Source organism: Tremella mesenterica, assembly GCF_000271645.1.
Source record: "Tremella mesenterica DSM 1558 unplaced genomic scaffold TREMEscaffold_23, whole genome shotgun sequence".
Lineage (NCBI taxonomy): Eukaryota > Fungi > Basidiomycota > Tremellomycetes > Tremellales > Tremellaceae > Tremella > Tremella mesenterica.
Genome location: NW_006711247.1, coordinates 200798 through 225627, shown reverse-complemented (window position 1 = coordinate 225627; position 24830 = coordinate 200798). Strand labels below are relative to the sequence as shown.

The window sequence follows — 24830 nt, the reverse complement described above, 5'->3', positions numbered from 1 at the left end:
CATACCATACTGTGTCCTGAACGCCGTCAGGTGTTCATGTCCCTCTGTCACCCTCAACAATTGGTATGCTCCAATTAGATCTAGTTTGCTGAAATACCTTGCTTTTCCAAGTTCTTCGGTAATTTGACCTATTAGAGGGAGAGGGTAGGCATCTGGTATGGTCGCTTCGTTCAGTTTTCGATAGTCGATGACCATTCGCCATTGTCCTTCGGCTTTCTTCGGTATCATAAACATTGGTGAGCCGTATGGCGAGTTACTTGCCCGAATTCGGCCAGCGGCGATTTCGCGATCTAGTATGTCTCTCAGCGCGCGTCTCTGATCTTCTCCTTGAGCATAGAGGGAGGCGACCTTAAGGTTCGCCCCCTCCTTAAGCTCAAACTTCAAATCGTAGGACCTTGAAGGGGGAAGGGTCTCTCCTCCCTTCTTCGGATTAAAAACGTCAATGTACTGGTGGTATTGTTCAGGAACTACCTGGAACAACTCGTCTTGTTCCTCCGGGCTCAGCTCTTCAAGCTCATCTTCGCCGCGGAGGTCTATCGCGTCCGTCAGAGTCGGCAGCCCTATGGCCGCTAACTTCGCCGCACTTGGTGGGGTTGGGATGGGAAATTTCACCGAGTTGTCTCTTCCATCAAGGACAACCCCTTCCTTCCTCATCCAATCCCACCCTATCACAACATCTGCGTCGCAGAGCGTTGTTACATCGAGACAAACAGATCGCACTTCGGCGTCCTTCGTCAAACTAAATCCGACTTCGACAAACTCGGTGATGGGTCCAGCGACACTCACCGAGCCGTCGAACATGTGAACGGGTACGCTCACCTGATATCGCCTCTTTTCTACACCTATCTTCGCTGCTGCCTTAGGGCTTATATATGAACAAGTAGCTCCAGTGTCCCAGAGCGTAGTTAGCTTTATTCCATTAATGAAAATGTCCGATTTAGGTTGATCTCTGGAAACGGAAGGGATGAGGAGATGATTATCGACATTGCATGAACAAGGGGTACTGAGTGGTGTATTTTTGTATTCACAATCCTCTGGCTCCATCAGCTGTGTTTCTTTTATGGGTTTGGGAATGGTGGCCGAGAGAATATGGCGGACCCGCCGAGCCTCGCCTACTGCGACAGGTCCTCTTCTTTTCCCTGGTCCTCTTCCAAATCTACTTCTCCTCCAACCACATTCAAGTTCCTCCTCTGTCCGAGAGGTACTGCGTGCCCTCCCGATCCTCCACCACGTTCTCCGAACTTCTCCCCCCATGGAGGCAACAGTCCAACCTTAACCTTAGCCTCCCTTACAGGGCATTCCTTCAGCCAATGTCCTGCTTCACCACACTCGGTACACTTCCCCTCCTTCCTCCTTGTCTCCCTCAGATCGGAGCTCGGCCTAGGCCATCTTCGGCGAACTTCGTCGATGTTTGACGGTGTACTCTTTACCACCGTCGACATCATAGCCGCCTGGACACCACCCTGCGCCGAAGGTTGCCCCTTTTCCCATTTCTTCTCTTCTTTCTTCTCCGTCCTCTGACTTTCCACCACTGTCGTTGTCCTTATCCCTCCTTCCCTTTTCCTCTCTGCCTCCTTCTCCACTTGTCTCCTCCACAGGCGGTTGTCCAAGGGAATCACAAACTCCAATAGCTCTTTCACAGTCCCAAACGATCTACCGTGTCTTGCAATTTCATCTAGAAGGTGCGATTTTAGTCCTTTCTTGGCTCGGTCAACTAGGTTTCCATCATCAGACCACTTAAGAATCGCAACATGTCGCTGGAAGGCGGAGAAGTAGTCCGAAGCAGACCCGGTTTGCTTGAGGTCGTTAAGTTGTCGGGCCGCAGTTCCTTCTTCGTCTGGATCACCAAAGTTAGTCTTGAGGTACTTAAGGAACTGATCGTGTGTCGTGAGGTACTCAGGAAGAGGTCTTTTGGATAGATCGGGCTGCACTGCAAGAAGAGGTGTTTCGCGTAGATGAGAGATCATGAAAAAGACTTTCTTAGTGTCGTCGGGGAAAAGATGAGAGTTCAATTCGAAATGTACGTCGCACTCAGACAGAAAGGCGGTTAACTTGTTCCGATCTCCTCTCCAGAGGTCTGGGTTAGGTAGCTTTATCCCCTTCCGTTGTTCGCCCACTACGCTTGGGGTCGCCGAAGTTTGCCGTCCCATGGCGTACCTCACTCCTTCTGATATCCCTTCTGCAATCCCGCCCACTGTATCCCTTTCTCTTCTCTGTTCCCATTCCTCCCTACGCCTTCTCTCCTCCATCATGTCTTTGTTCATATTCGCCACCATCTGCATCAAGGCCAACACCACCCCTTGTGTTCCTTCTTCTCCCAAGTTCGCCGTACTTCCAGTGTTTTCTCTTGGGCGTGGGGTTTGGTCTGATCCAAGTGGGGATCCCGCAGGTGGGAGAGCATTAGACGGAGGAGAAGGAGGGTTAGAAGGCACCGGTGGAACGAACTCATCTCCTTGAATTGATCCCCCCACACTATCCTCCACTCCAAGGTCCTGCCCCATTGCTCTGCTAAGCTCCTCCAATGCTCTCCTCTCGTTCTCCTCCATCCTGTCTCCATCCCTACTCATCCCTCGTGTAATTCTTCTTTCTGGTTCCATATTATCTTTGTACTTCTCCGAGGTTCGCACGGGTCGTCGGTAAGAGCGATCCTTGATACTGTCACGGCCGTCGAGCAACTTCTTCCTTATAGACCGACGGTCGACGAACCTCGGCTAACTTCACGCTTCTGAGTCGATGTCTCACCCAACCAGGAGGGCGCAGACGTCGAAAGGAGTGTAACTACGGCGTACTTCGGCGTAGTTACTCTAACTAAGGCTTTGTTCTATTGATGGCGATGTATCTCGATGTATAGCTATCTCTATTTGTCTTTTACTACTGACAACAATCAAGGATCGCTGAAGAACTTCAGCGATCTTCTCAGCTAATATTAGCTACTCCTCCTAGACGTTCATCCAACCCTCTCGCGCTTTGACGTACTTCAACGCACTTCGTCCAACTTCCCCGAGCCCTCGGCCATCCTCTTCCTCCTTCGACTAACTCCGCCTAACATCGCCGCACTTCTGCTCCCATTGTCCCTACTTAGCCTAACTCCGTCTAACTTCGCCGTACTTCTGCTCCCATTGTTCCTACTTAGCCTAACTCCGTCTAACTTCGCCGTACTTGGTGTCAGAAGTCCTGAGTTACGTGTAGAGTAAAGAGGTTAAGGCGTGATGGGGTTTTGATGGCCAAAGGAGGGTCATTGTTGGTGGAGTAATCGAGGTGTCGCGACGTAGTTCGTGACAACAGCTGTAATGAAATGTTCCTCATCTGTTCTCTGTCAAAAAGAGGAGGGAGTAGCTTATCCGACGCTTGTGCTTTTCACTACACAAGATGAAGATTCCTGCATCAATTTTCTTCCTCCCTTGCATGTATTTGCCAAATTTCTTGTGGTAGTCTCCTTATAATCACTTTCAAGTATCATATGCTTGATCTACAGTCAATCTTGGCCAGTGATGTTTGAGAAACTTCAAATCTTCTGAGCTGCATGACCCAGAAGATGTGACTCTTTGAAGAGTCATGACTTCATCCTGTGCAGCTTTGAAGTGGCACGGATCTTCAGTCTGGCACGTAAAGGGGTCTCAGGACCTGTGCAGCTTCCAAGTGGCATGTCTTCCGTACGGCACCTAACATGTATTGTGAAATGTTGCATGCATCAAGCAAATGAGACCTAACCTATGGGGGTACTTAGAACTTGTATGATACACAACTGGCATTTGACATCGGAAACGTTCAGGGCAGTGGTATTTTGAACACCTGATCAGCAATATGAGCTCCAACAAGGTGTTACAAGTACATGTAGTGGAAGAGACAAAGATCTTCCTTCTCTATATGACAAACTCGTCATAAGTTGGTCTCAACAAGGTATAGCTCATAGTCCGAAAGCTATAGTTTCTCAGACTCGCCCATCCTCTTCTCAAGCTCAATCTTACCCTCATGGTAGAAAGTTGAAGATTAAACCTGTATTTCCAGTAACCAAACGACGTAAGGATAACCCTGTGATCTCTCGACCTATCACTTCAACATCTCTGACATCAGAACTTGGAAGGAAAGCCAAGATATACTCTTCGAAAGTACTCGGTGGCTTTCACGCTGCTCTAGAAATACTTTCGAGTGAAGGATCATCTTCGTCTGGAACTCCGAGAGAATCTCTTATAACTCTTCCAAACAATCGGAAACCCTCCGGTATCACCACTGCTCTCGACCCGATTTCAGTCCCACCACCGAGATCACCAACCAAGCCTCCACCCGAAAAGTCAGCTCTAGTCAGGGTAGTACATAACTAGCAGGGAGACCGCCGCTTCGCGGCGGGTGAAAGAGATTGGAGATAGGAGATAGAGCCGAACCACGGCACTCCGTCTTTCCAACACGACCAAATATTCAATGGCCGAGACTTGTTTGAAGAACCGTCTTGACAGTGTCGATAAACCTCACGGGCCCAGCTCGCAATCTGCGGCCCAACTCTCTGTGACGTTATCTGCACTTCAGCTCCACAAACCGCTGCGCTCTCACTTATTTCTTCTGCCACCCAAGGGGGGGGGGGGCGCGCACTGGGCTTGATCCGGCTGCCAGGCCAGAGCAAAGGTGAGAGTGTGGGTTAGGGGGAAAAGACCGAGTTGTCAGCAAACCAGCCAGATTGTGAGATCAAGGAAACAGTTCAGTCGGAAAAACAGAGAGCGCGTACCGGTCTAGATAGTCAACCCACCTTTGTCAACTTGATTTTAGACAATCTTCCCGATTTTAGGTCAACATCCTGCTTTCTGACCAACACTCCAGTTCCCCGCCAACGTCTCCCTGTTGTCAATCCAACTCAGTATCAGACAATTGATTGAGAAGAGGAAAAGGGTGAGCAACAATGGGGAAAATAAATTGCGGACGCGTGAGAAGGCAGTTGCCGAACGAGTGGAAATGTGGGCAAAGTATGCACCTAGTGAGTCAGAATGTTTGTCAATGATGTGTGGGGACTGAGACCCGCAGATGTTGATCAGTGTCGGATGCCAGTATTGGTTCAGAATATGTATGATCAGCATGAAGTCGACCGCAAGGATAAGAGTGTAACTCTAAGCCCATGTGGCAGTACTCGGCTGTTAGATCCTAAAACCCCACTGTTGTCAGCTATCAAAAAATACGAGTCGGAAAACCCACCAAAAGACAGAAGAGTGGGCGGAATACATGAGGCGTCATAAGGAACAGGTCATAGGGCAATCAAGGGTGGGTGATACATAGGAGAGGTGTAATGAGGACTGATGTGTGTAGTTTCCGTTCCAAGTACCATGTTCCCTCTCCAAAGCTGGTCAGCGCCTCGGCCCCCCTAAGAGTTGGGTAATGGGCTTCAAACTGTATGAATCAGGAGGATGGGGGAAGAAGTGATCTCAATTCTGGGAACGTGTGGAAGAGGTGACTCGTTAATAAACAGAATTTGTGACGTTCAAAAACTGATTTGCAGGCGGGGGTCCAACCAACTATAAAGAAGGATGACACACAATTTACTACCGGACGTCCTACTTTTCATTCCGGTGTTTGGTTTCCTGCAACACGATCCAAAGTTTTGCTTCTGTCCTCTGAGCAAAGACGCCCGACACCCTTTAGTATATGATCTTACTCGACCGTTCAGTTGAGTGTGGTTGCCCTCTGGGTATCAGCGTTGAGGACATCCACGGTTTACAGATAACGTGGGGCCAGACTGGTGCCGTGCTCTAGAGTCGTTCTAGGGACCCAACCAGGTGACCTGACAAAGTGAAGAAAAGGTCTGGGCGAGCCGTATTGATTTCTGATGAAAGACTCACAATGACTTTCATTCCTCTACTTGATCCCCTACACTCTCTTCATCCTCATACCCTTCATCACCATCCTCTTTGTCCTCACTCCCTTGATTTCCATCACCACATTCATCTCGCTCATCGTCCGGTTGCCTCTCCCTATTCAGTTCAATCTCATAGACTCAAATTCTCAGGAGGGTCCATTCGTGCACTTTATCACCGTCTCCTAGCTTCCGAGATAGTCGTGTTGAATACTATGATTGATTTTAGAGGGTCTGCCCATCAAATGTTGCACAAGTTCTTGATCCTTCTTTCCAAAAAATGACCTTTTTTCACGGAAGAGTACCGTAGGTGAACGTTGGAAGATGATCAGATAGGATTAGTTCACAATTAGAGAAGGATACGAGATGGGGTCTCTCATGTCTTTTGCAGGATCAACAGAAAAGACTAGTTGACAGTCACAGAAAGTAGGAGAGATGAGCAAACCTTCGGGAGGTGAAACTTCAAGAATCCTGTGGTCAAAGAACATTGCATCGCTTCTTACTCAGGATAGTCAAGGACATGCGGGGTCGAGGTAAACCCAAGTGTTGCAGGTTATGCTCCACAACGCTTCGTAGGGTGGTTGAAATGTGACAAGTTGGCCACAACGCTTCGTAGTAGGGTTTGTAGAGAGTAACGTTTGTAGAGAGTAACGTTTGTAGAGAGTAACGTTTGTAGAGAGTAACACTTGTAGAGAGTAGCCGTTATAAAGAGTGAAAACAATCCGCTAGGGTTCCTGCCTGTCAGTGTTATTCGAACGAATCATCGAATGATACTTCACACGGATGTAATGATAGTTCAGATAAGAGCGAAGGATGATGATAGTGTCCGATCACGATTTGATCTGATTGAACTATGCATAAAATGGTTTATCCGGGTAGAGAAGTGAAGCATGTATAGTATGTATGAAGTAGAAGTGATGAATGACCGACTCACACCCTTGCCACCTGGCACTACGCTGACAACCAGAAATCGACCAACGTATTGCTTCCTCTTGGTGAGGCCGACAGCAACGCTTCCCGCTGTTTCTTTACCTTGGGACCTAAATGTCAGCAACCAGGTACTGTAATCCACCATCTGACAATATAAACTCACCTGAGATCTGACATCATGTGTGAGGGAACCGTGAATTCACCTTTGCCCAAGTTGAATGTCTGAATATCAGCCGTGTTCGAATCTCGTCCCCCCCCCCCTGGTCGGATTTCCACACTCTTTGGGGGTCCCGTGAGGACGTGTAATTATTCGACAGAGTGGGGGTGGCAAGTCAAGGTGATCTAAGAAAGATACGAACTTTGTTGGTGGTTGCCATCGAGATTGTAAAAACAAGAGGCCGGAGGTGTTTTTAAAACAAGTACTCACCCACCTCAATACACATCACCTAAAGCATAACACGGTAGTATCTGATCCACCGTCTACTCTCAAAGTATGCCCTCACCCTTGCTTCTCCCAAGAGAAAGACAAAAACCCTTCGTCCCCAATGGAACAGCCACTCCGGTGTGTGTTCAACCAACCATGATTCGAGCTGATCGTACAGCATCCAGCGTCGGGGACGAGACCCATACTCTTCTTCGATGGGGGGTAAAGTTGATCGAAAAGTCGACGACATGTACATAGTACTCAAAGTAAAAGTTTAGCTGATTGAATAGAGGTGGAGAGATAATTATAAGAGCTTAATATGAGTTCAAGTCCAACGGTTTATAGCCAAGGGGAAAATTTCGCACCGTCGAGGGCGTACAGGTGTCGGGATCACGGGATTATGACCTTGCAACGATCCATCGAGTGTGTTCCCCCACTTGAGCGGACAAAAAGGAAGGGCGTCGACAGGGAGGACGTCGGAGAGGGAAAGGAAGGGAGGTGGGGGTCCTCATTCTCCACTTCGACCTCATGAAGTCTTTCCAAATCTGAAATCTGTCTAAGCGCATTGTCGTGCTCACGATCTAGTGACCATGCTATTGAGTTTCCATGTCCGTGACCCCCAAAACGGTATCATCAATCCCTTTCTTCAATGTCTGTCTTTGTTCAGAGGAGACACGTTTGAAAGAAAAATGAGCATTGACGCTGGTCTGTCAAATCGTCTTCAGCGGTAGAGAGCTGCTGAATCGATTCGAAACACCCTCTAGCATCCTGAGGTTGTGAAGATGGATATTTGAAATAGGCTACAGGGAGGGTCTGGGACATTGCCCGATAGGTTTGGGATGGCAGGTTCCTCGAACCGATATGAGGTATCTTGTTGGGGATGGACTCACGAGCGGTTCGGGAAGACTAAGGGAAGTTGACAGGACGGGCATGAGGGATAAAGCTTTGATGCGGGATAGACAAGATTGTGAAAACATTGTGACGCTTTTCGGTGTTACAGTATGCTCCACTTTGACCGAGAAGAGCTTTCACAGAAACTTTGTGAATGAGGTCGTGTTTGACTTAGGGCATAAAGCAACGCTTCGGGATCGTCTTCGTCGGAAGGGGGTCTGACTTTGAAGATTTTTGCCAGCAACAGTAACAACAACATTTGGACAACTTTGACAGAGGAGGTAGGATCATTTTGGGCTGAGATATTTTTCCAGTTTGGGTCGAGAGGTTTGAGAAACAATTGAACGAATTTGAGGAACCATTTGCTTCAGAAGAACTGATGGGCCGCTTTGCAGGTCTCACGGGGTTGGAGGTTGTTGGACACTCTGTCTCTCCGTCTTGATGTTGACGAATTTGATTTTTCTTCAAGGGAGTATTCGTGACCCGTTTCATTCCCGCATTTGAAGGAGCCCGAACCGGGGTTTCCACAGATGTCGCTCGAGGTTTCACGATTCCTTTACACTTGACCTTTCGTGGTTGAGCTTGAAGGGGTCTGACCCCCAGACCAATCCCAGCGGCGGGCTTTGCAAGCGACTTGACGGCGTTGGATGGCTGTGGACTAGGAGAAGATAAATCTTATTTCATGTATTTTAGGTCGTAGATGATAATTCGGCCATAGGGAGAGAGATTGTGGTGACGTGTTTTTTTGACCCAAGTAGTCAAATATACTATCTCCACTTAGGGAATCTTTCCCCTCACTGTCCTCTTCTGGTATCTCCTGGGTGCTAGTGAAAATCTTCGAGAGGGTCAAGCGATTGAGATTGAAATCCTGAATGGAACGAACACTTGTGACTGGGGACTTGTGGTTGAGAAAATATTGAAAACATAAAGGAAGACTACTGTCATCGTCTTTGAATTCCCCAAGGGGTGTGATTTGATCTGTAGGTGTGTTGTCGTAACGAAATTCGGGATGACTGAGGTCAGCTTTTTATTCTCTCTTTTCCCCTGGCAACACCGAACAGGCCCAAGGTAGTGAAAATCGTGAGGAAAGCAGCACGATAAAAAAGACATTGAGAGTGGTACTTGAAAGTAATGGAAGACTCACAACACATTTCCTAGATGACAACCGATGACCTTTCCCTCCTTCAAGCTAATGCTCCAACAAAAAGGGTGAACGTTTACTGGGCGATATGATCGCAATGTCGATCAATAGTTTGGGGGAAAGCCGATAATGAGGCCGGTTCTTCTTTGTGACAGGGAGGTATCGTCACGCCACCACGGCTAGATATATTTCTTTCAAGAGCGGCTTGTAGGGAGTGAAGCTGAGTGTTATTGGATTTACCGGCTTTGGGAGGGCATGTCGAGGGAGTGAAGTTGATGTGACGAACAAAGGTACGAGTACGGGCAAAGAGGTAAGAATGAAAGATCTGGTAGATTAGTTTGAGTGGTAACGAAAAGCAGTCATCAGACACTGAGATTGAGTGAAGTGTAGGAGTCGATTTCATAAACATCCTCCCTCATGCGTGACACCCAGCTGCTACAAGTATTTATCATTTCCATCACCATATATTCTTCGGTGCAGGTCTGACAATATCTTACACGTTGACCCCAACACACTCACAGCGGCTCAGAATTTAAAAAATGATTTGTACTGACATGGCTGTTCCTTCGTAGACCTATCCTTCAAACACGTTAAAACAATCCGCTGACCCTCCGACTCGTCCTTCTCATTCAGCTCCCCACTTGTGCAGCTGCTGTTCGGTGAGCAGACCTACTGCATCGCCTGGGGTCATCCTCAGCGTACAACTGGGCCCAGGGAGGTGTAGCAAGACTGTACGACCCAGTGTGGTGATGACGGTGTAAGTGTAGTGATTTGCCTATCTGTCAGCCGAGTTTATCCCCACATCGACTCACTGCTATCCTAACAGTATGTCTCTTCTCCCCATGGAAAACCAACAACATTGACCCTACTCTACTCATCCTGAACAAGCGATTGACACAATGGGTGATCTCCAGCGCTCTTGATGTACCGGCCAACGACTTGATGAATTGCTTCTCCATCCGGGCAAAGACGGACATGGTCGAACGTTCCCCTTTCCTTTCGTCAAGGCAGAAGTAGATATACTTTGTGGACGAACAGCATTGTCCTCTTGGTCATTGAGATCCCAGGAGTGAAGTCTTTGGACGTTGTTCGATGATGAGGGCGGGTGAATGTTTTGATTTAGAGGACGAGCTGCATCTTTGGCGTGAAACCGAGACCTTTTGCCAAGAAGAAAAAGATCGCGAGCGTGATCACGATGCTGATAGGCCATTCGAGCAGCGGTGGGAGGATTGTTCCGACGGATATTGGGGACCTGTCAGTCGTCATGTGGGACGGACAGGCCGTAAGGAGATGTATGGGAATGGTTTTTCTGTTTTGGCGGGGAGAAGTGTAAGAAGGGGAGGAGGAAAGAGATGAATTCAAATGTAAAAGTAGAGTGAAGCTGAGGCCAAGAGGGGTTCCACGCTTGGGAACAAGTACGATGGGGTGTACTTGATGGATGGTGAGAGTGTGTGGATGACACACGCCCTGCTAGGGACTTGAAGGTGTAGAACTTGAGATATTGATAATCATTGCATTCATACTTTGCATTGGGGAATCACGCTTGGGATTTGGGGGAGAAAAAATAGAGCTGCAAGTCAACAGTGAGCATGAACCTGAAAACGGAGCAGAAGCCTCGGGTCGTTGGCCGTCGGGCTGCGCAGATCTTTATCATGATCAAGCTGTGTACGACGGAGGGAGATGATGTAAGAAATTTCAAATCCAACATAATGTTGTAAAAGTTTGACGGGCGGTAATGAACAAGGTTGATAAAGTGTTGAAGAGGTATTTGACAGTGATGGTTTGAGAGGTAGAAAGAAGTGGGGGTCGAAGGAAACAATCTGAGATTATGGGAAAAAGTAACTCACCTTATTGTTATATGGGTGCACCCCCACAGCCGGCCAACTGTCTCACAAAAGCTTACGGACGGAACTGTTAACTGTCGGGTTTCTCAGTATTGTTGGATGGGAAAGAGGATTCTCTTTCATCTGTGTAGGTAGATCGATCAGATAGAAAGTCACCATTACACTCTTTTATCAAATTCAGGAATACTCGCAAAGTCCCAAGCACCCCAGTCGGCTTCAGCCCATCACTCAGACTCACCTCCGGATTCCCAAGCTGACTGACTCCATTTCCCCCTTGGTCCCATTCTCCTTGACGGTAACGTCTGTAGTCCTCCGAGGTCTGAGTGCGTGCCTGACAGTCCGAGTCATACGGATGACACTGGAGCCAAGGATAGAAAGACGGTTTTGGTCGCTTGCTGGACTGAAATGTGGTGGTCGTTGAGAGTTGGATGTTTTCTTAGTGGTTACGTGCTACAGACAATTTCATCAAGCAAACGAATAAATCAATTCTGTCGGTCGTGGAGCAGGATAGTAGGACAGTAGGACAGTAGGACAGTAGGATAGTAGGACAGTAGGATAGTAGGACAGTAGGACAGTAGTGTAGTAGGATAGTACGCTGCCTAGGCTCTGTGTCTTCCGGCTCTTACGTAAAGTCCCTCTTCCTGCCAATCGTCATCGTCGTCGTCGCCATCATCGCCATCGTTGTTACCATCATCCTCCCCGTCACCACTATCATCATCTCATCAACCAACACCATGACTACATGCTATAACCCCAGACACCATCCTGGTCAGGTTAGCGGTCACCTGCGTACCCCCTTTCCCCATACCGGTATCTCTCCGTCCTCATCATCCCACCACCACCAACCCCAACTCTATCCGTCTTTCCTCCCTCCCAAAGTCTTTCCTCCATCGTCCTCGTCTCATCCAAGACCTCATCTCTATCCATCTCGTCGGTTACCTCACCAGGGGTCTAGATCTCAAACTCGTCTTTGGTCCCAACGGTATCGCCTCGGGTCTCGTCGACAACTCGTCACGTCAGATAGCCGTCCTTGGTCGAGGAGTGGATGGTGAGACAGGACTCAGTCACGCCCTCTACAGTCTATTGTTTTCTCCCATCTTGGCCATTATCAACGATAGATCCGTATCAGGTATGACGCGCAACCAACCCGCCGGAGTCTTGGAAAGGACTTTTTACGTCATAGGGACGGGAAGCACAGGACGTCCAGACTGGGGTTTCATGGTGAGGAATCTTTGGAATAGGATCTATATCGAGATCAAACCCACGGCGGTGCTGAGTGATGATTTGGTGGAATTCGTGATTCATGTCATAAAGATGGGAAGCTTGGTGTGGAACACTGTCAGTCTACAGGTCGAGACTGGCGTAGAATTCGAAGGGTTGGATGTTTCAATGTGGGAAGATGCGAAGACTATCTTGAAGCAGGTGGGTAGTCATCTTCCCGTTCTATCCTCTCCCAACCCTATCGTTCTCCCCAGCTTTGACTGAAGGATCAAAACAAATGTTGACATGTTCAGGTTTACCTTGAATTCGCAACCTCTCCTCATCCCATCCTATTCGTCGTTCTCACAACCTACGAACGTTCCATCCTCTTCCACCAAGATCTTCTTTCTGATCCACCATGCATATCAGTCTCCGATCCCCCGTTCATCGTGATGGTGTTTGTCAAGTTGAAAATGGATTCGCATGTAACAAAATGTTTACTCTTTTCCTCGGACTCACTGTTTTTTACCAGAGATCGACTATGTACCGCCACTACCTGTGGATCAAAGGGAATAGCCTGGTCGAGAGACCAGACAGACAACTTTACTCGGACGAAGGGGTGCGAATGATCGACGGCTCGGTGGTGATGGTGTAGGCGGTTCCAGTAGTGGTCAGAACCGTCGTGGCGGTGGTGGAGGTGATGGTCCGAGTAATCAATACCGCACTGGTGTCACCGACAAGCTCGATTCGTATAGGATCAACATCACCAAATCAGACATCTCCTTGGGCGCTGATCAAGAATATTCATCGTCCTCTTTCGACTCCACAAGCTCGGGTTTTGATTCGTATACTTTATCTGACTTGGAAATGGCTATGACCAGTCCGCAGTGTATGCCAATGTTTTCAGTGGAAAAGGTGAGAAAAGTTCTTTACATTATGCTTTGTGTTCTTCCATATGTTCTTTACATCGACCCTGTTTCTCTTTCATTGACCAATCTCCGATTCATTCCTTCTCCTTTCTTTCCTTGTCCTGTCCCACCCAACACACACTTGATATGATAATCCCGGATCTGTAACTCCTCGCCTACTTGTTTCTCTTCTCCCATGATATTTGGCATTTCTTGTCTCTCGCATGCCAAAACAGCTAATCATATGTAGCTAGGACCTATCCGACTTTGCTTGACAACAAACCCGTCTTCTCACCTATCAAAAGCGACTTGTTTCCTTCATACAAACTATCATGGTCCCTTGAGAACATCCGACCTTTCATCTTGCGTCGCTGGTAAATCCGTCCCTACACTTGATCATGTCATCGAGTCTGAACGTGAATCATCGACCTCTTTTAGTGACCCCGTCACAAATGTCCTCTTGTTGACGATCGACCACTCGAAAGGTCAGGGATCCAGTTGGTCGACATATTCCACAAGTGAAAACCGAGTGATCCGCTTGACCAGCATGGAGTATTTCCCCTTTGTCTCTCCGAACGCATCGACGTTCTCACAGACAGATGTCCGAGCTTGTATCGGTCAAGAGGTATTTATTTATGATCGACTCATGGATCAAGGATTACAAGGCGTCGTCGTTCCTATCTTTCATGGTCTTTGGGGAGGGGTGAATAGGATGAATGGAAGTGGAAACGAGTCATGGGATATGATTTTATCTGATCAAGGTGATGTTGTAGAGGAGCCGAAAGATCTTGACCATGGTGTCAAGTGAGTTTCTCTTGTCCCTCTCTCTCTCCCTCTCTACACACCCTTCAAGCTTGCAAACGATCCCATCTGACTTTTCCCCAATCCTCCGAATTCCTATCCTGATCAATCACACAAGAAAAAGACTAACGAAACCCCACAGACTATCATTAGTCCAAGCTTATCGTCGACTTCATCACGCCGGCGTACTTCATCGTGATGTCGCTGCTCGAAATTGGTGTATGACCACGATGGGACATCCAACCCTCAACGACAAGACCAACATGATAGATTCGGAGATACCAACCTCCACCACCCCCACGACAGAAGGCGAGATCGATCTCGTACCTACAGTGAGTATCATAGATTTCGGTATATCCATCCACCGTGATCAAACCCATGTGGACCAAGCGCAATGGGACAGGAGCTGTGAAGCAGAATTGAAGACTGTCAGGTTTGACAGGAATGGTTGTTTCGAATGAAGATGTGAGTAGATAAGAAACAGGTGATGTGATGATCGGTCACGAGATCTTGGGCGGGTTTTGATCCGACTGGTAGGGAAGTGTCACGCCTGCGGGTAGACTGCGGTAGCAAAGGACTGCCTTGAGTACTGAAGGAGTTAGTCTCTGGCTCGCCTTACCTTAGATACTGAGGGGACTGAGAGTGTTGGGTTAAAACCAACTGAGTGACAAATTTCCTGTTCTAACCGTAAAAGTCAGTAATATTAGAACAAGAGGAAAAGAGATCCATTGATGGGGAAACTACAAAATATGGCCGGCTTATATAGACATCAGCACGAATGATTTCCCAATGAGATTTCCAACGACATCTTCAAATCATTACGTTTCTGCTCGGTGAAGTTTACACTTTTATTAGGTGAGATTCACGCCTAAGTATGATGTCACTGAGATCTACGGTGAACAATTCCAAAGCATGATGTCACCATGACATCATCTACTAAGCCTGTCTTCTAATCCATGACAGGAAGGAGGTTCCGGTTTTCTGCCCGATATCGATTTTGGATCTGGTCCAGACTGAGGAAGAGTTTGAAATTGAGAAAGAGTCTCAGGATGAGAATGAGAATGGTTTTCTGATGGAATATGAGAAGGGGGAGGAGAGACGTGATGAGATATAGAAAAAGGTTTATGAAACGTAATCTTTGATTGAAATCTAATGAATGGTGAAATGGTGTAGATGTCTAATACCATAATCTTTATCAATTCGTGAAAAGATGATTTTGGAGTCTCCTTACCTTGATCCGACATACCAGATCCTGATCCTTTGTCATCTTTCTCCCCTTCGGACACATCTAAATTTAATCCTTTATCATTTTCAAACATTCCCTTTTGATCGCCTCGATTCAAGACGATTGATCCCTGTTTACTTGAAAGAAGTCTGATCGATCTGTAACCTGATGAAAGACCTATAGATCTTAGATCCATTTAATAGAACTTTTTCAAGTAGGTAATATCTCCTTCTTTGTGTTGTTTTGTATCGAATATCGAATGAACCCCATCTCCCTTCCTATAGGGAGGTAAATGTGACGGATGAGAGGTTTATCTTCCTTCAGAAGATGATGAGGATCGTTGGATACTATTGATACTTGAATATTTCCACGTATCGGATCGTCATCGATAGCTTGAAAAGTTTGATTGCGAGGGTTCGACGTAACAATGGGGACTGCATTTGATTTTGATTTTCCCTCTTCTATTGGTGATATAGAGGGGGCGGTTTTTTCCAAAGTCAGATCTTCAAGTGAGGGTAAGGGTGAGGGAAATGATGGTGTTTCGGTGACAGTCGAGACAAGGACAGAAGTGATTGAGAGTGAGGGTGGGGGTGATGACGATGGTGGTGGTGGTGGTGATGGTGGTGGTGGTGGTGGTGGTGATTCAGCCGAGCAAAGGACAGGAGGATGGATTGGTGAAAAGGATGGATTTGAGACTGTCGGAACATGATCATCGATAGAATGAATCTATCTGTTCATGAGGGTCATTCACGTGAGACATAATCTCTGTGGGTTTTTCTCAAGGAATGGCGGGAAATATTTGAATGGTTCCATTGTCACAAGACGGATCGTCAAGGTCGAGATGATCGTGTCAAGGTGAAGGAAGGGTTTCTAATCCCAGTCCAAGTAAGTCCCAGTGCCAACTCGGGTGGGTCCTAGGGGAGCATGTCGAGAGGGGGTACCCTCGTGAGCCCACCAACCTACCAACCCATCACACTACTGTCTTTTTCATGACCTCTGCTTCCACCTCAAAGCTGATCTCAGTGGTTGATCAACGCTGTCGTTGGTTTGACCCCTTTCCTTTCCCGAACAGAGGAATCATCTCATGGCTACTTTGGACGATATCTTGGTCAGTCATCCCGAACGACCTTGTCTCCATCTCATCCCAGTCCAGTCCTCCCTTGTCCCATCCCCATCCCTCCACAGCTCGATCCCCTTCAACCTCATCTTGCTCCACAGCTGACCGTATAGAGAGACGTGCATGGCTTTCAGTCAGGCTTCGATTTGGTCTCTGCCAGTCAATATTATTGTCAGATTCTAGGTGATACTTTCTTCGCTCAGATGATATGGGATAGAGAAACTACCTCTGCCATACGTGAATTGGTGAGTTGGATCTTTGTGACCTTTATCCCTCGCCAGGAGTCTAGTTGATCAACTGGATATACATCGAGTTTGAAACAGAGTACCCCGAGGAAAAGTAAAGACTGACGATCAGTCTTATCGTTTTGCATTATATCCCCCAAGTTGATCAAAGCCATCGATATCAACGGCAAACTGCTACTAGATCTCATGAGGAAAATAACACTCAATCCGTTCGGATGATAAAAGCGATAAGTTTGATAAAAAGAATTATGAGATTCTATCTCTGTGAGTTGATGATCATCTCCCTCGTATGTATCATCTTCAGCATCTGACTGTCTATCCATCTCATTGCCAAAGGTTTAACATGCCATCCGATCGCCAGAATTCCAGGGAGGGAACGAAAAAAAATAAGTGTTTTAGTTGAGATGAATGACACGAGTGGTGGTGGTGGACAGGTCCTCAGTTCTGACACTGTAACAGGCAATCAATTCGACCGTATTCTCTTCTCAAGGATTTTCATAGGTTGGAACGTTGGTTATGGAGGAAATATCAGGTTTTACGTTGTGAAGATCAAGTGAAATTAGATAGGTTGATGGAGAAGAATGAAGTAAGCTCTTTAGCTTTTTCTTTGACTTTACGTCCACGCACACACACACGATGATAACTTTTTTTGTTTTTTGTACGACGTGAAACTAACGTCAACAGGCTCTAACATTATCTCTGACAAGAGAAAGACAACGTATCAAAGACCTTTGTTCAGAATTCGAATCTTTCTTATCCGATCAAGATAGATTACGACAAGCTTTAGTTAAACTATCGAAACATTTGACCGAAAACATTAAACCCAATCCTCATAATACCAAACTTCCTTCTTCTTCTTCTGCTTCTTCTTCTTCTTCTTCTCCTTCTTCCAACCATGTCCCAATCTCAAATTCAAATTCAATTGAGAGTCTCTCACCGGTCAAAAATCCCCAATTCTGATTTGAAGAATGAAGAATTCGAAATGATAAACAAACGGTCTTTCAACTGAATCCCGAAATCGAATACAAAAAGGAGAGATTGAATCATCAGGATGATCAATGAGAATAATCCAAGATACCATTTCAGAATTCACAATTCCAATTGATAAAAAATTACGTGATATCTTATGAAATTTTCTGCTGATATCGAAGGGAAAGTAAATAACCCCATCCTATGTGTGTGTGTGTGTGTGTGTGTGTGTGTGTGTGAATATATATATATCTCTATAGTTCCTATCATTTACAACAAAAGACAATGTCGCGACAAACGTGGGGGGGATGAAAAAACTGGAGGAAGAGTATAATCCACACAAACGCGAGAGATTAGAGACGACCCTATCAATCCTACAGGTGAACAAAACTAATATGTATGTGTATTCATTGTTCTATCATCTCTCTTTGTAATCTCGCATATGTTTTCCCCTTTGTGATTTTTTAACATGCTTTACTTTTAATCACCTCTTACAGATCAAACACTCACGAATTGTATCTTAAACACTCACGAATTGAATCTTAAACACTCACGATTGAATCTTAAACACTCACGGATTGAATCTTAAACACTCACGATTGTATCTTAAACACTCACGAATTGTATCTTAAACACTCACGATTGTATCTTCAACACCCACGATTTGTATCATAGATTGTGAAACACTCGTCAAGACGGAGACATAGAATATGTACAGGGAATTTGAGAGAAACAAATCAGAATAAAATAACATCCATCATCTACTTTACCCCTATCGCTAATAAAAGTAAATCAACGACCTACTTTCAAAGATGAAAACCCTCGCCCACTTACTCAATCTTTTAACTCTAGCACCACCCATCAAAACACTCCAAGGTTTCAAATCACAACTACTGTAAGTTACATGAAATCTCGCCAATTGAAATTTCTTCTTCCACTTGCATAAGTGTTCCCTTTCCCTTACCTTTGACTTTCCTTCTCAATGAAGAACAAACGAAAGATTGATCATCATCATCATCAACAACAACAACCTTGCTATCATGTTTCCCAAGTCCTATTCTTATATCCTTGGACAAAGTTATGAATTCATATGCTCCAAATTGAGTGTTAGGTATCCATTTTACGTGAATTGCCAGATTTAGATCTTGTTTGATCTATAGCTGATTAAGAGTTAACGTCACTCTAATAATTAAAAAAAAAAGCCTGGTGAGCATTGGGTACTCGGCATTCGGTGAGAGTTTTTACCTCCATACTAATGACTGGAACGGAAGGAAGAGATCCCCAAGTTTTACTTTCAGTTTCCGATTTTCTCACTTCTGTAAACGAGAGGACTAGGGTCAGAGGGGGTTAAACGAAAAGGGGATAGGGGGAAAGGGGGAAATAAACTAAACTACCAACCTCTCAGTATCAATCATAATCATCTCTTTTAACAAAATATCCATACCATTTCTCCAGTGTAAAATTTTTGTCTGGGATCATCAAAGAAGTGTCAAATAAAGTTGTTCAAAATGTATTGTTCATGTATTTTATCAATATTAATGTCACCCATCAACATTTGATCTTTTCATGTAAGACAGATAGTTATATCCACTTTCAAACTCGAATCCTGACTTTACTCCCCCTGTACACTTTCTTAGAAACCAAAGGAGGAAAACCGAAAACTCACCACTTTTACTTTACTTTCCGCATCTAATCTCGAGTTCTTTTCGTTGTGTTTTTGTTGTAATGCCAACTGTTTCTTCCTTTTCTCTTCCGACGAAATGAGTGTGGTGGGTGTACCATCTCCTTGCCCCTCCGATAGTCGAGTTAAGATCTGAATTGTCTACACTATTATAAAACTTGGATCAGTGGGATACCATTGATACTCGTTATCGTCATCACCTGACATCCGAGTTATCTCACTGTCTTGAGATCTGAAAAGAGCAATGCGAAGAAATACATGTTGGGGATGAGAGTTGCATTTAATTATCTACTATGGAGAGACGTCTACAAGAGTTTCGGGGTTCTCACGTTGACGTGTGGTTTGGTGATAACAATTCATGACCTGTTGAGAGGGTTGAAAGCAAAAGTGATATTGGTCATCTGATGGAAAGAAATCGGTTTTTGTGAGATAAAGGATGGATGTTTGTAATTGTCGGATTTGAAGACTCTGGTCTACTGATTCAAACGTTGCACAAGAATGATTTCTGTCTTTACAAGGTGAGGGTGATGTATCGATTCCAATGTTGTAATGAGTGAAACATGTTGCCGAGTATTGATGGAGGTGGAGTGAAAGTAGATTTTCGAGTTTGATAAAGAGGGTGATAGAAAGTAAGTCTGGGTTCTCACAAAGATCCACCGTTACAAAACGTTCTCCTTTCCCAACCGTCTGACCAAAACCGTTATGATTATGCCTCCAAATAGATCTCTATCTGCTCTCTCAACAATCCCAAGATGATGTAAATCCGTTTCAGAGTATTGACAGAGTAAAATTGAGGTTGAAAAGTTCGAAGATGATTGAGATCTATTGTAACCAAAAATGATTCGAGGTCGGTTCTCTCTCTTGAAGTAAATGCGAACAAGCTGTGACTGACGGTGTGAGTAGAGGCAATGATGGGCGGGTAGCGAAGGGTAGACACTGAAGTCCGGGTGTCACTATCAAGTCCGTGATAAACTTCTTTGACAAGATTCATAACCTAAATCCGTAAGGAGACTTTGGCATTGTATCTGTTGTTGGTCTATCGAAATGACGAATGGTGCCTGGGCTGGAACAACTGGTGTGGAAGGCGGTGGTACTGGTTGTAGTGGTTGAATGCCTGCGGGAATGTGTGCTGGTGATAGCGCTGTTGATTGATGAGCGAACGGTGCTGACACAAGACTGCTTCTATAGACGGTGGGGAATGTAAAGATACAACAGGGGATGAGTTGAATTGATCAAGGTGAGGACAAACGTCGCTTCAGGATCTTTCCACTGGGCAGATCGTTCTTCCGCAATTAATCTCGTACAGACCATTCAATACACGAGCTTGGTGTGAACAAGGTTGTGTATCCTATCTCCGTGTCCTCTGTCCTGATCTTGAAGACGGCGGACCGGCTTGTTGGTGCAATGGCCGGAGAGTTTGAAGGGGATAAGATTGTCGCGGATAGTCTATCGTTGACTTGTCTCGGACGACAAGCCGAGTTTAATCGTATTGAAGCAGCCGACTGAACGGTCTCAGACGTGCGTGCACCATTTCGGGCCGGCTCGTGGTGCGGTAAGAGCAGGCGGGGGATAAAGGGGATGGATGTGCCAGCAAGTGATGCGAGGAAAGTAAAGGTTCTGCCTCTGGAAGGGGTGATCAGGGGGGGGGGGGCAAGCGTAGCGAATGATGGTTCAGTCCTTGAATATGTTCCGACATGGATTGGACTTGAGAAAAGTGATAACAACGGAGAACGAGTGGTAGCTGAGAAAAGCTGGAGACCTCTATGATCCGGTCCATCCTTGATAGATATCCCATACTCCCTGCTCCTTCTCCCCCGTCGTCTCTTCCCTTGCCTTTTTCCACTGTTCCCCTTCGCCGATTGATCGGCTCACTGAACAATTCCCTCTGGGGTGCCATACTCTGCGATTCGACGATTCAATCCGGCTCGTTATCAGGACGAGGGTTTGCAGTGATATCATCGAGTCGTTCCGCAGGTATAGAGGGTTTTACGAATGAATGGTCGGACAGGTTCTGAGAAGCTGTCTGGTTCCGTGACCGCCTATCAACTCTTGTGCCAAGCCGACTGGTTTACAAGCAGGAGATGGCAGCCCGTGGAAGATTCTCGGGAATGTGTACGCTGTGAAAGGAATGGTGGGCAAAGTCGAGAAGGGATGCCATACACGCTTTTGACGGGGTACCAGCATTGTCGGCTATTGCAAGACTACTATCGTCTTCTCGATCCACTTTCCGAGGCGTACTACTACTCTTGGGACGACGAAGACGGTATGAAAGGCGACCGAGGAATTAGTGATACTTGGATCATGATAGTCGGATGCGACCTCGTAGTGGAATCACATGAAAGGTTTAAGAGCGCTGCTGGGGATGTATATATCACCTCGTTTCCCCGACACCTTGATCTATCAACTTGTCCATATCTTCCTTACTCAGAGGCACGACCGACCAATTCATTGCTTTAAGCGTGGCTATCATCATGTCACTCAAAGGCTCGTCATCGTATTCTTCAGTATCCGAATCTGCACTGTCCATCATATCGTCGTCGCTCCACCTTTCCCACCTGTCTTGAGTGTCACTCATTTCCGCGTCGGTCACATGACGTTGCTCGACGTTGGTGTCAAGGTCACCGGTAGTGTTGTTTCTGACTCCGTTCACTTGTTGATTGATCACATCGAGTCCGTGTACGAGCGAATCGGTCCAAGGTTGTTTAAAAGTTCCTTGAGTCCCGAGAAGCTTTTTTTCGAGTTTCAAATGACGATGAAAAACCTCTTGTCCGTTCTCGTTCTCACGAAAACCCACTGCATCATGTTCCACTTCGAACGATGATTGTGATGGGCCGCTCAGCCGTAGAGATTGGTCGCATTCCTGCTCTGAAAATGTCATTTGCTTGCCGAATACCTCATGCGCGCTACCCGTCTCACGTTGACCTTGTCCTCGTGAGGGAGAAGATGCAACCATGCTTGTGCGAGGTGATCTGGAGGAGTGAGGAGTACCAGGAGCGTCAGGTGTGGGGATTGACCAACTGGATACAGTGGGAATGGATGATGATAGCAAAGGAGGAGGGAGGTGGTAATGATTCATTGAGCGTGTTGTGTTGACGTCATGGGTATCTGTTTTATCAGCTCACATGTCAATCCTGACTTTTTCTTTCCGAAGAGACTGACCTGTATTGCTCTTTAAACTTTGCCCAGCTTTGTGCAACACAAATGACCCTGGTTGACCACCGTCGCTGACGATGGAACCCTTTGATGTGTGGTACACGTCGGTATCCCCAGCTTTATCACTAGTACCGCCGCCGTGGTGAGATTCTTTGTGATCACCAGACTCATCTCTTTCACCAAAGTCGTCTTGGAGACGAGCACCACCCCGTCCGCCATCTGGATTCGCGTCCTTCACAGCTGCGTCCACACCACCACCTGGTCCACCATCGCCGTGATCATCCCGATCATACCTCCCTGTCGCATCGTTTGACCTATCCATCTTCTTTTTCTTCTTTTTCTTGTTACGATCCTGTTCATCCACTAATGCCTCCTCTCCCTCCTGCCACTCGGCCTCTCCAGGCATTGCCGATACAAAGTCTAGAGTCGTTGCGTCTGTCGAAGGGGTTATCGGTGTACCAGGATAAACGCACTTCCAAACTCTGTTCAACTCGTTCCGTGCTTCGACAACAGCTCTCATCATTTCCCTATCAGAGGTCGCTTGGACAGGTACGAAAGCTAACGAGTTCATGAGATCGGTCCAGATTCTGGCGGGAGAGTCCCCCTTTGCTCCGAACGCAGGGGCGGGCAGAGAGATAGACGTCGGATGGACCAAAGGTTCCAAGGGCTTATCAGACCGTATACGTCCTATGATCTTGTAGATCGCTTGATGCCATTTGTCAAATGCTTCTCTCTCGCGTGTTCTCGATCCTTTTCATCTCGACCCTTATCACCCTTCCCTTGCTCATGACCAAGACGTCCATGACTGTTGCCTCGGTGTGCGATTGGGTCCTGACCAAGATCCCAGGCGAGCGTGTGTACGAGATCAGGATGATCAAAAAAGTCGGGCATGGACATGATGACGGGCTGGCTAGGATCTGAACGGGAAGGGACCGATGACGATGGAGGTTGAGCTTGACGATTGGAACGAATGTCGGTCTGAGGGTGAGAAGAGGGCCGAGTATGATGAGGATAGGCTCCATGTGCAGTTGACAGTTCTACACCGATCAACCTCTTGTCAACATCCAACAGGACGCATCTGGAAAAGAAAGAGTGCAACGCGAAGCACCCCAGCCACGTTCCACACACTTCTCCGCACTGGACAAGGTACATGAAACACTGTCCCCACCCTTTCCCCAACATATCGCGCAATTGCTGAATGTTCTGCTTGGTCTGCTTGTCATGGCGGAGAAGAATCTTGCCGTGTGGGGCCGGGGAAGGTGACATGTCTTGCCTCTGAACGATGGAGGTCGTGTTGGGATGAATCATCCTTGTGCGAAAGGTGGTTTCGTCGAGGGCTAGAGGTGTGGTGATATGGGTATCGGGATTGGAATCAGGACGAGGGATGAGCGTAGGTAAGAGATCACCGAGGCATATGTCGAGAGGTTTGATTTCACCCACGGCCGCGACGAGGCAGGTCGGTGAGGGTGAGATGACTTGGGCCGTGGTCTGAACCGCAGAGCTGATAGCCGTGGGAGTGATCTCCGGAGCGAGTGTGGTGGCAGATGTGATGACCTGGTGTGCAGGGACTGTTGCGAAAGAAGGTTCCGCAGAGCTGGTCGGAGAGGTTGGTCGGAGAGGTTTGGGCGCCAGACGGAACAACGACTTGAAGCTAAAACGTGTTGTAACATCTTGAGATGTGAGTGCTTCGGTGACGTCTTGCTGCCGTTGCCCGTCGGCGAGTTGAGGATTCACCGCAGGTCCGTAGATTTTCCAAGACCAATCAGGTCGTTTGAGACCTGCCAATTTGAGTGAAGCTTCGAATTGGGATCTGGAACGTTTCGACGACGAGGGCACGCCTGGGAATCAGTCGAGGTCTGATATCAGGTGTTGGGGGCATGAGTGAAACCCGCTGCACTCGCAACACTCATTCACGACCCACAGATGCGGTAAATGACAGAAAGAGAGAGAGAGAGAGAGAGAGAGAGTCGCTCACGGATGAGCTACGTGATGGACAAGTGAACAAAAGGACAAAAGACACACCCACCTGGAGAACTCGTCGCCCTGCGCTCACCCTCACCCTCACCTTGACCGGTCACGTCTAACTCAGCGCTGAAAGATGGCGTCGCCGATGGTGATCTATACAGCGCATGCAACCCCAAGAAACACCGATAAGTAGGGCCATCCCTCCAAGCCTTTCCAACGACGCAGACGTCAGCGAGCGAGACATCACTCGCAAAGACATCCATACGTTCCTTGGGGATGAGCGAGATGTTGACAAACAACGAGCCCCAAGCGGACAGATGTCGTGATTCTTCTTTGGGGAAACGACGGCAGATACGGCTGACGTGCGCTAGTTCAGAGACAAAGGTCTGAGAGGGAACGCGACGAGTAAAATCGCTACCGAACGTGTCGGAAGGATAAGACCGGGGACGGTGGGAGAAAGAGGATGTAATTTGCTCTAGGGGTTGACTGTCAAGGTGAAA

At 46.9% G+C, this 24830-nt stretch overlaps 9 protein-coding genes across 9 annotated transcripts in view; 4 read left to right on the top strand and 5 right to left on the bottom strand.

The window, feature by feature from the left end:
* Positions 1 to 478: 478 nt before the first annotated feature.
* Positions 479 to 801, bottom strand: TREMEDRAFT_66481 (uncharacterized protein; the record flags this gene model as incomplete). The annotated part of the gene is made up of 1 exon (XM_007008523.1): positions 479 to 801. A coding segment is annotated over one exon (323 nt), but the record flags the coding sequence as incomplete, so codon positions are not given.
* Positions 802 to 1112: 311 nt separating this feature from the next.
* On the bottom strand, positions 1113 to 2597 carry TREMEDRAFT_66480 (uncharacterized protein; the record flags this gene model as incomplete). The annotated part of the gene is made up of 2 exons (XM_007008522.1): positions 1113 to 1517; positions 2196 to 2597. 2 exons carry the CDS (start codon positions 2595 to 2597, stop codon positions 1113 to 1115), a joined length of 807 nt encoding a protein of 268 aa, XP_007008584.1.
* Positions 2598 to 3555: 958 nt separating this feature from the next.
* Positions 3556 to 5406, top strand: TREMEDRAFT_66479 (uncharacterized protein; the record flags this gene model as incomplete). The annotated part of the gene is made up of 5 exons (XM_007008521.1): positions 3556 to 3606; positions 3801 to 4291; positions 4857 to 4966; positions 5014 to 5195; positions 5293 to 5406. 5 exons carry the CDS (start codon positions 3556 to 3558, stop codon positions 5404 to 5406), a joined length of 948 nt encoding a protein of 315 aa, XP_007008583.1.
* Positions 5407 to 5830: 424 nt separating this feature from the next.
* TREMEDRAFT_66478 (uncharacterized protein) lies at positions 5831 to 7446 on the bottom strand (the record flags this gene model as incomplete). Its single annotated transcript, XM_007008520.1, has 4 exons — positions 5831 to 5950; positions 6771 to 6876; positions 6930 to 6988; positions 7270 to 7446. 4 exons carry the CDS (start codon positions 7444 to 7446, stop codon positions 5831 to 5833), a joined length of 462 nt encoding a protein of 153 aa, XP_007008582.1.
* A 2401-nt stretch (positions 7447 to 9847) lies between these two features.
* On the bottom strand, positions 9848 to 10199 carry TREMEDRAFT_66477 (uncharacterized protein; the record flags this gene model as incomplete). Its single annotated transcript, XM_007008519.1, has 2 exons — positions 9848 to 9997; positions 10035 to 10199. 2 exons carry the CDS (start codon positions 10197 to 10199, stop codon positions 9848 to 9850), a joined length of 315 nt encoding a protein of 104 aa, XP_007008581.1.
* Positions 10200 to 11754: 1555 nt separating this feature from the next.
* On the top strand, positions 11755 to 12598 carry TREMEDRAFT_57986 (uncharacterized protein; the record flags this gene model as incomplete). Its single annotated transcript, XM_007008485.1, has 2 exons — positions 11755 to 12488; positions 12581 to 12598. Coding segments are annotated over exons 1-2 (302 nt in total), but the record flags the coding sequence as incomplete, so codon positions are not given.
* Positions 12599 to 13916: 1318 nt separating this feature from the next.
* TREMEDRAFT_57985 (uncharacterized protein) lies at positions 13917 to 14436 on the top strand (the record flags this gene model as incomplete). Its single annotated transcript, XM_007008484.1, has 2 exons — positions 13917 to 13978; positions 14118 to 14436. 2 exons carry the CDS (start codon positions 13917 to 13919, stop codon positions 14434 to 14436), a joined length of 381 nt encoding a protein of 126 aa, XP_007008546.1.
* A 1688-nt stretch (positions 14437 to 16124) lies between these two features.
* Positions 16125 to 17522, top strand: TREMEDRAFT_66475 (uncharacterized protein; the record flags this gene model as incomplete). The annotated part of the gene is made up of 6 exons (XM_007008518.1): positions 16125 to 16145; positions 16224 to 16308; positions 16456 to 16562; positions 16807 to 16826; positions 17022 to 17148; positions 17247 to 17522. The coding sequence occupies 6 exons, from the start codon at positions 16125 to 16127 to the stop codon at positions 17520 to 17522; spliced, it is 636 nt and encodes a 211-aa protein (XP_007008580.1).
* Positions 17523 to 21583: 4061 nt separating this feature from the next.
* Positions 21584 to 24830, bottom strand: part of TREMEDRAFT_74982 (uncharacterized protein) — a gene marked incomplete at both ends in the record, with an annotated part of 4606 nt that continues 1359 nt past the window's right edge. The window contains 5 exons of the mRNA XM_007008517.1: positions 21584 to 21731; positions 21768 to 22317; positions 22372 to 23059; positions 23494 to 24203; positions 24419 to 24716. Coding sequence (XP_007008579.1) covers positions 21584 to 21731; positions 21768 to 22317; positions 22372 to 23059; positions 23494 to 24203; positions 24419 to 24716 — 2394 coding nt within the window. The remainder of the gene's footprint in view (positions 21732 to 21767; positions 22318 to 22371; positions 23060 to 23493; positions 24204 to 24418; positions 24717 to 24830) is intronic.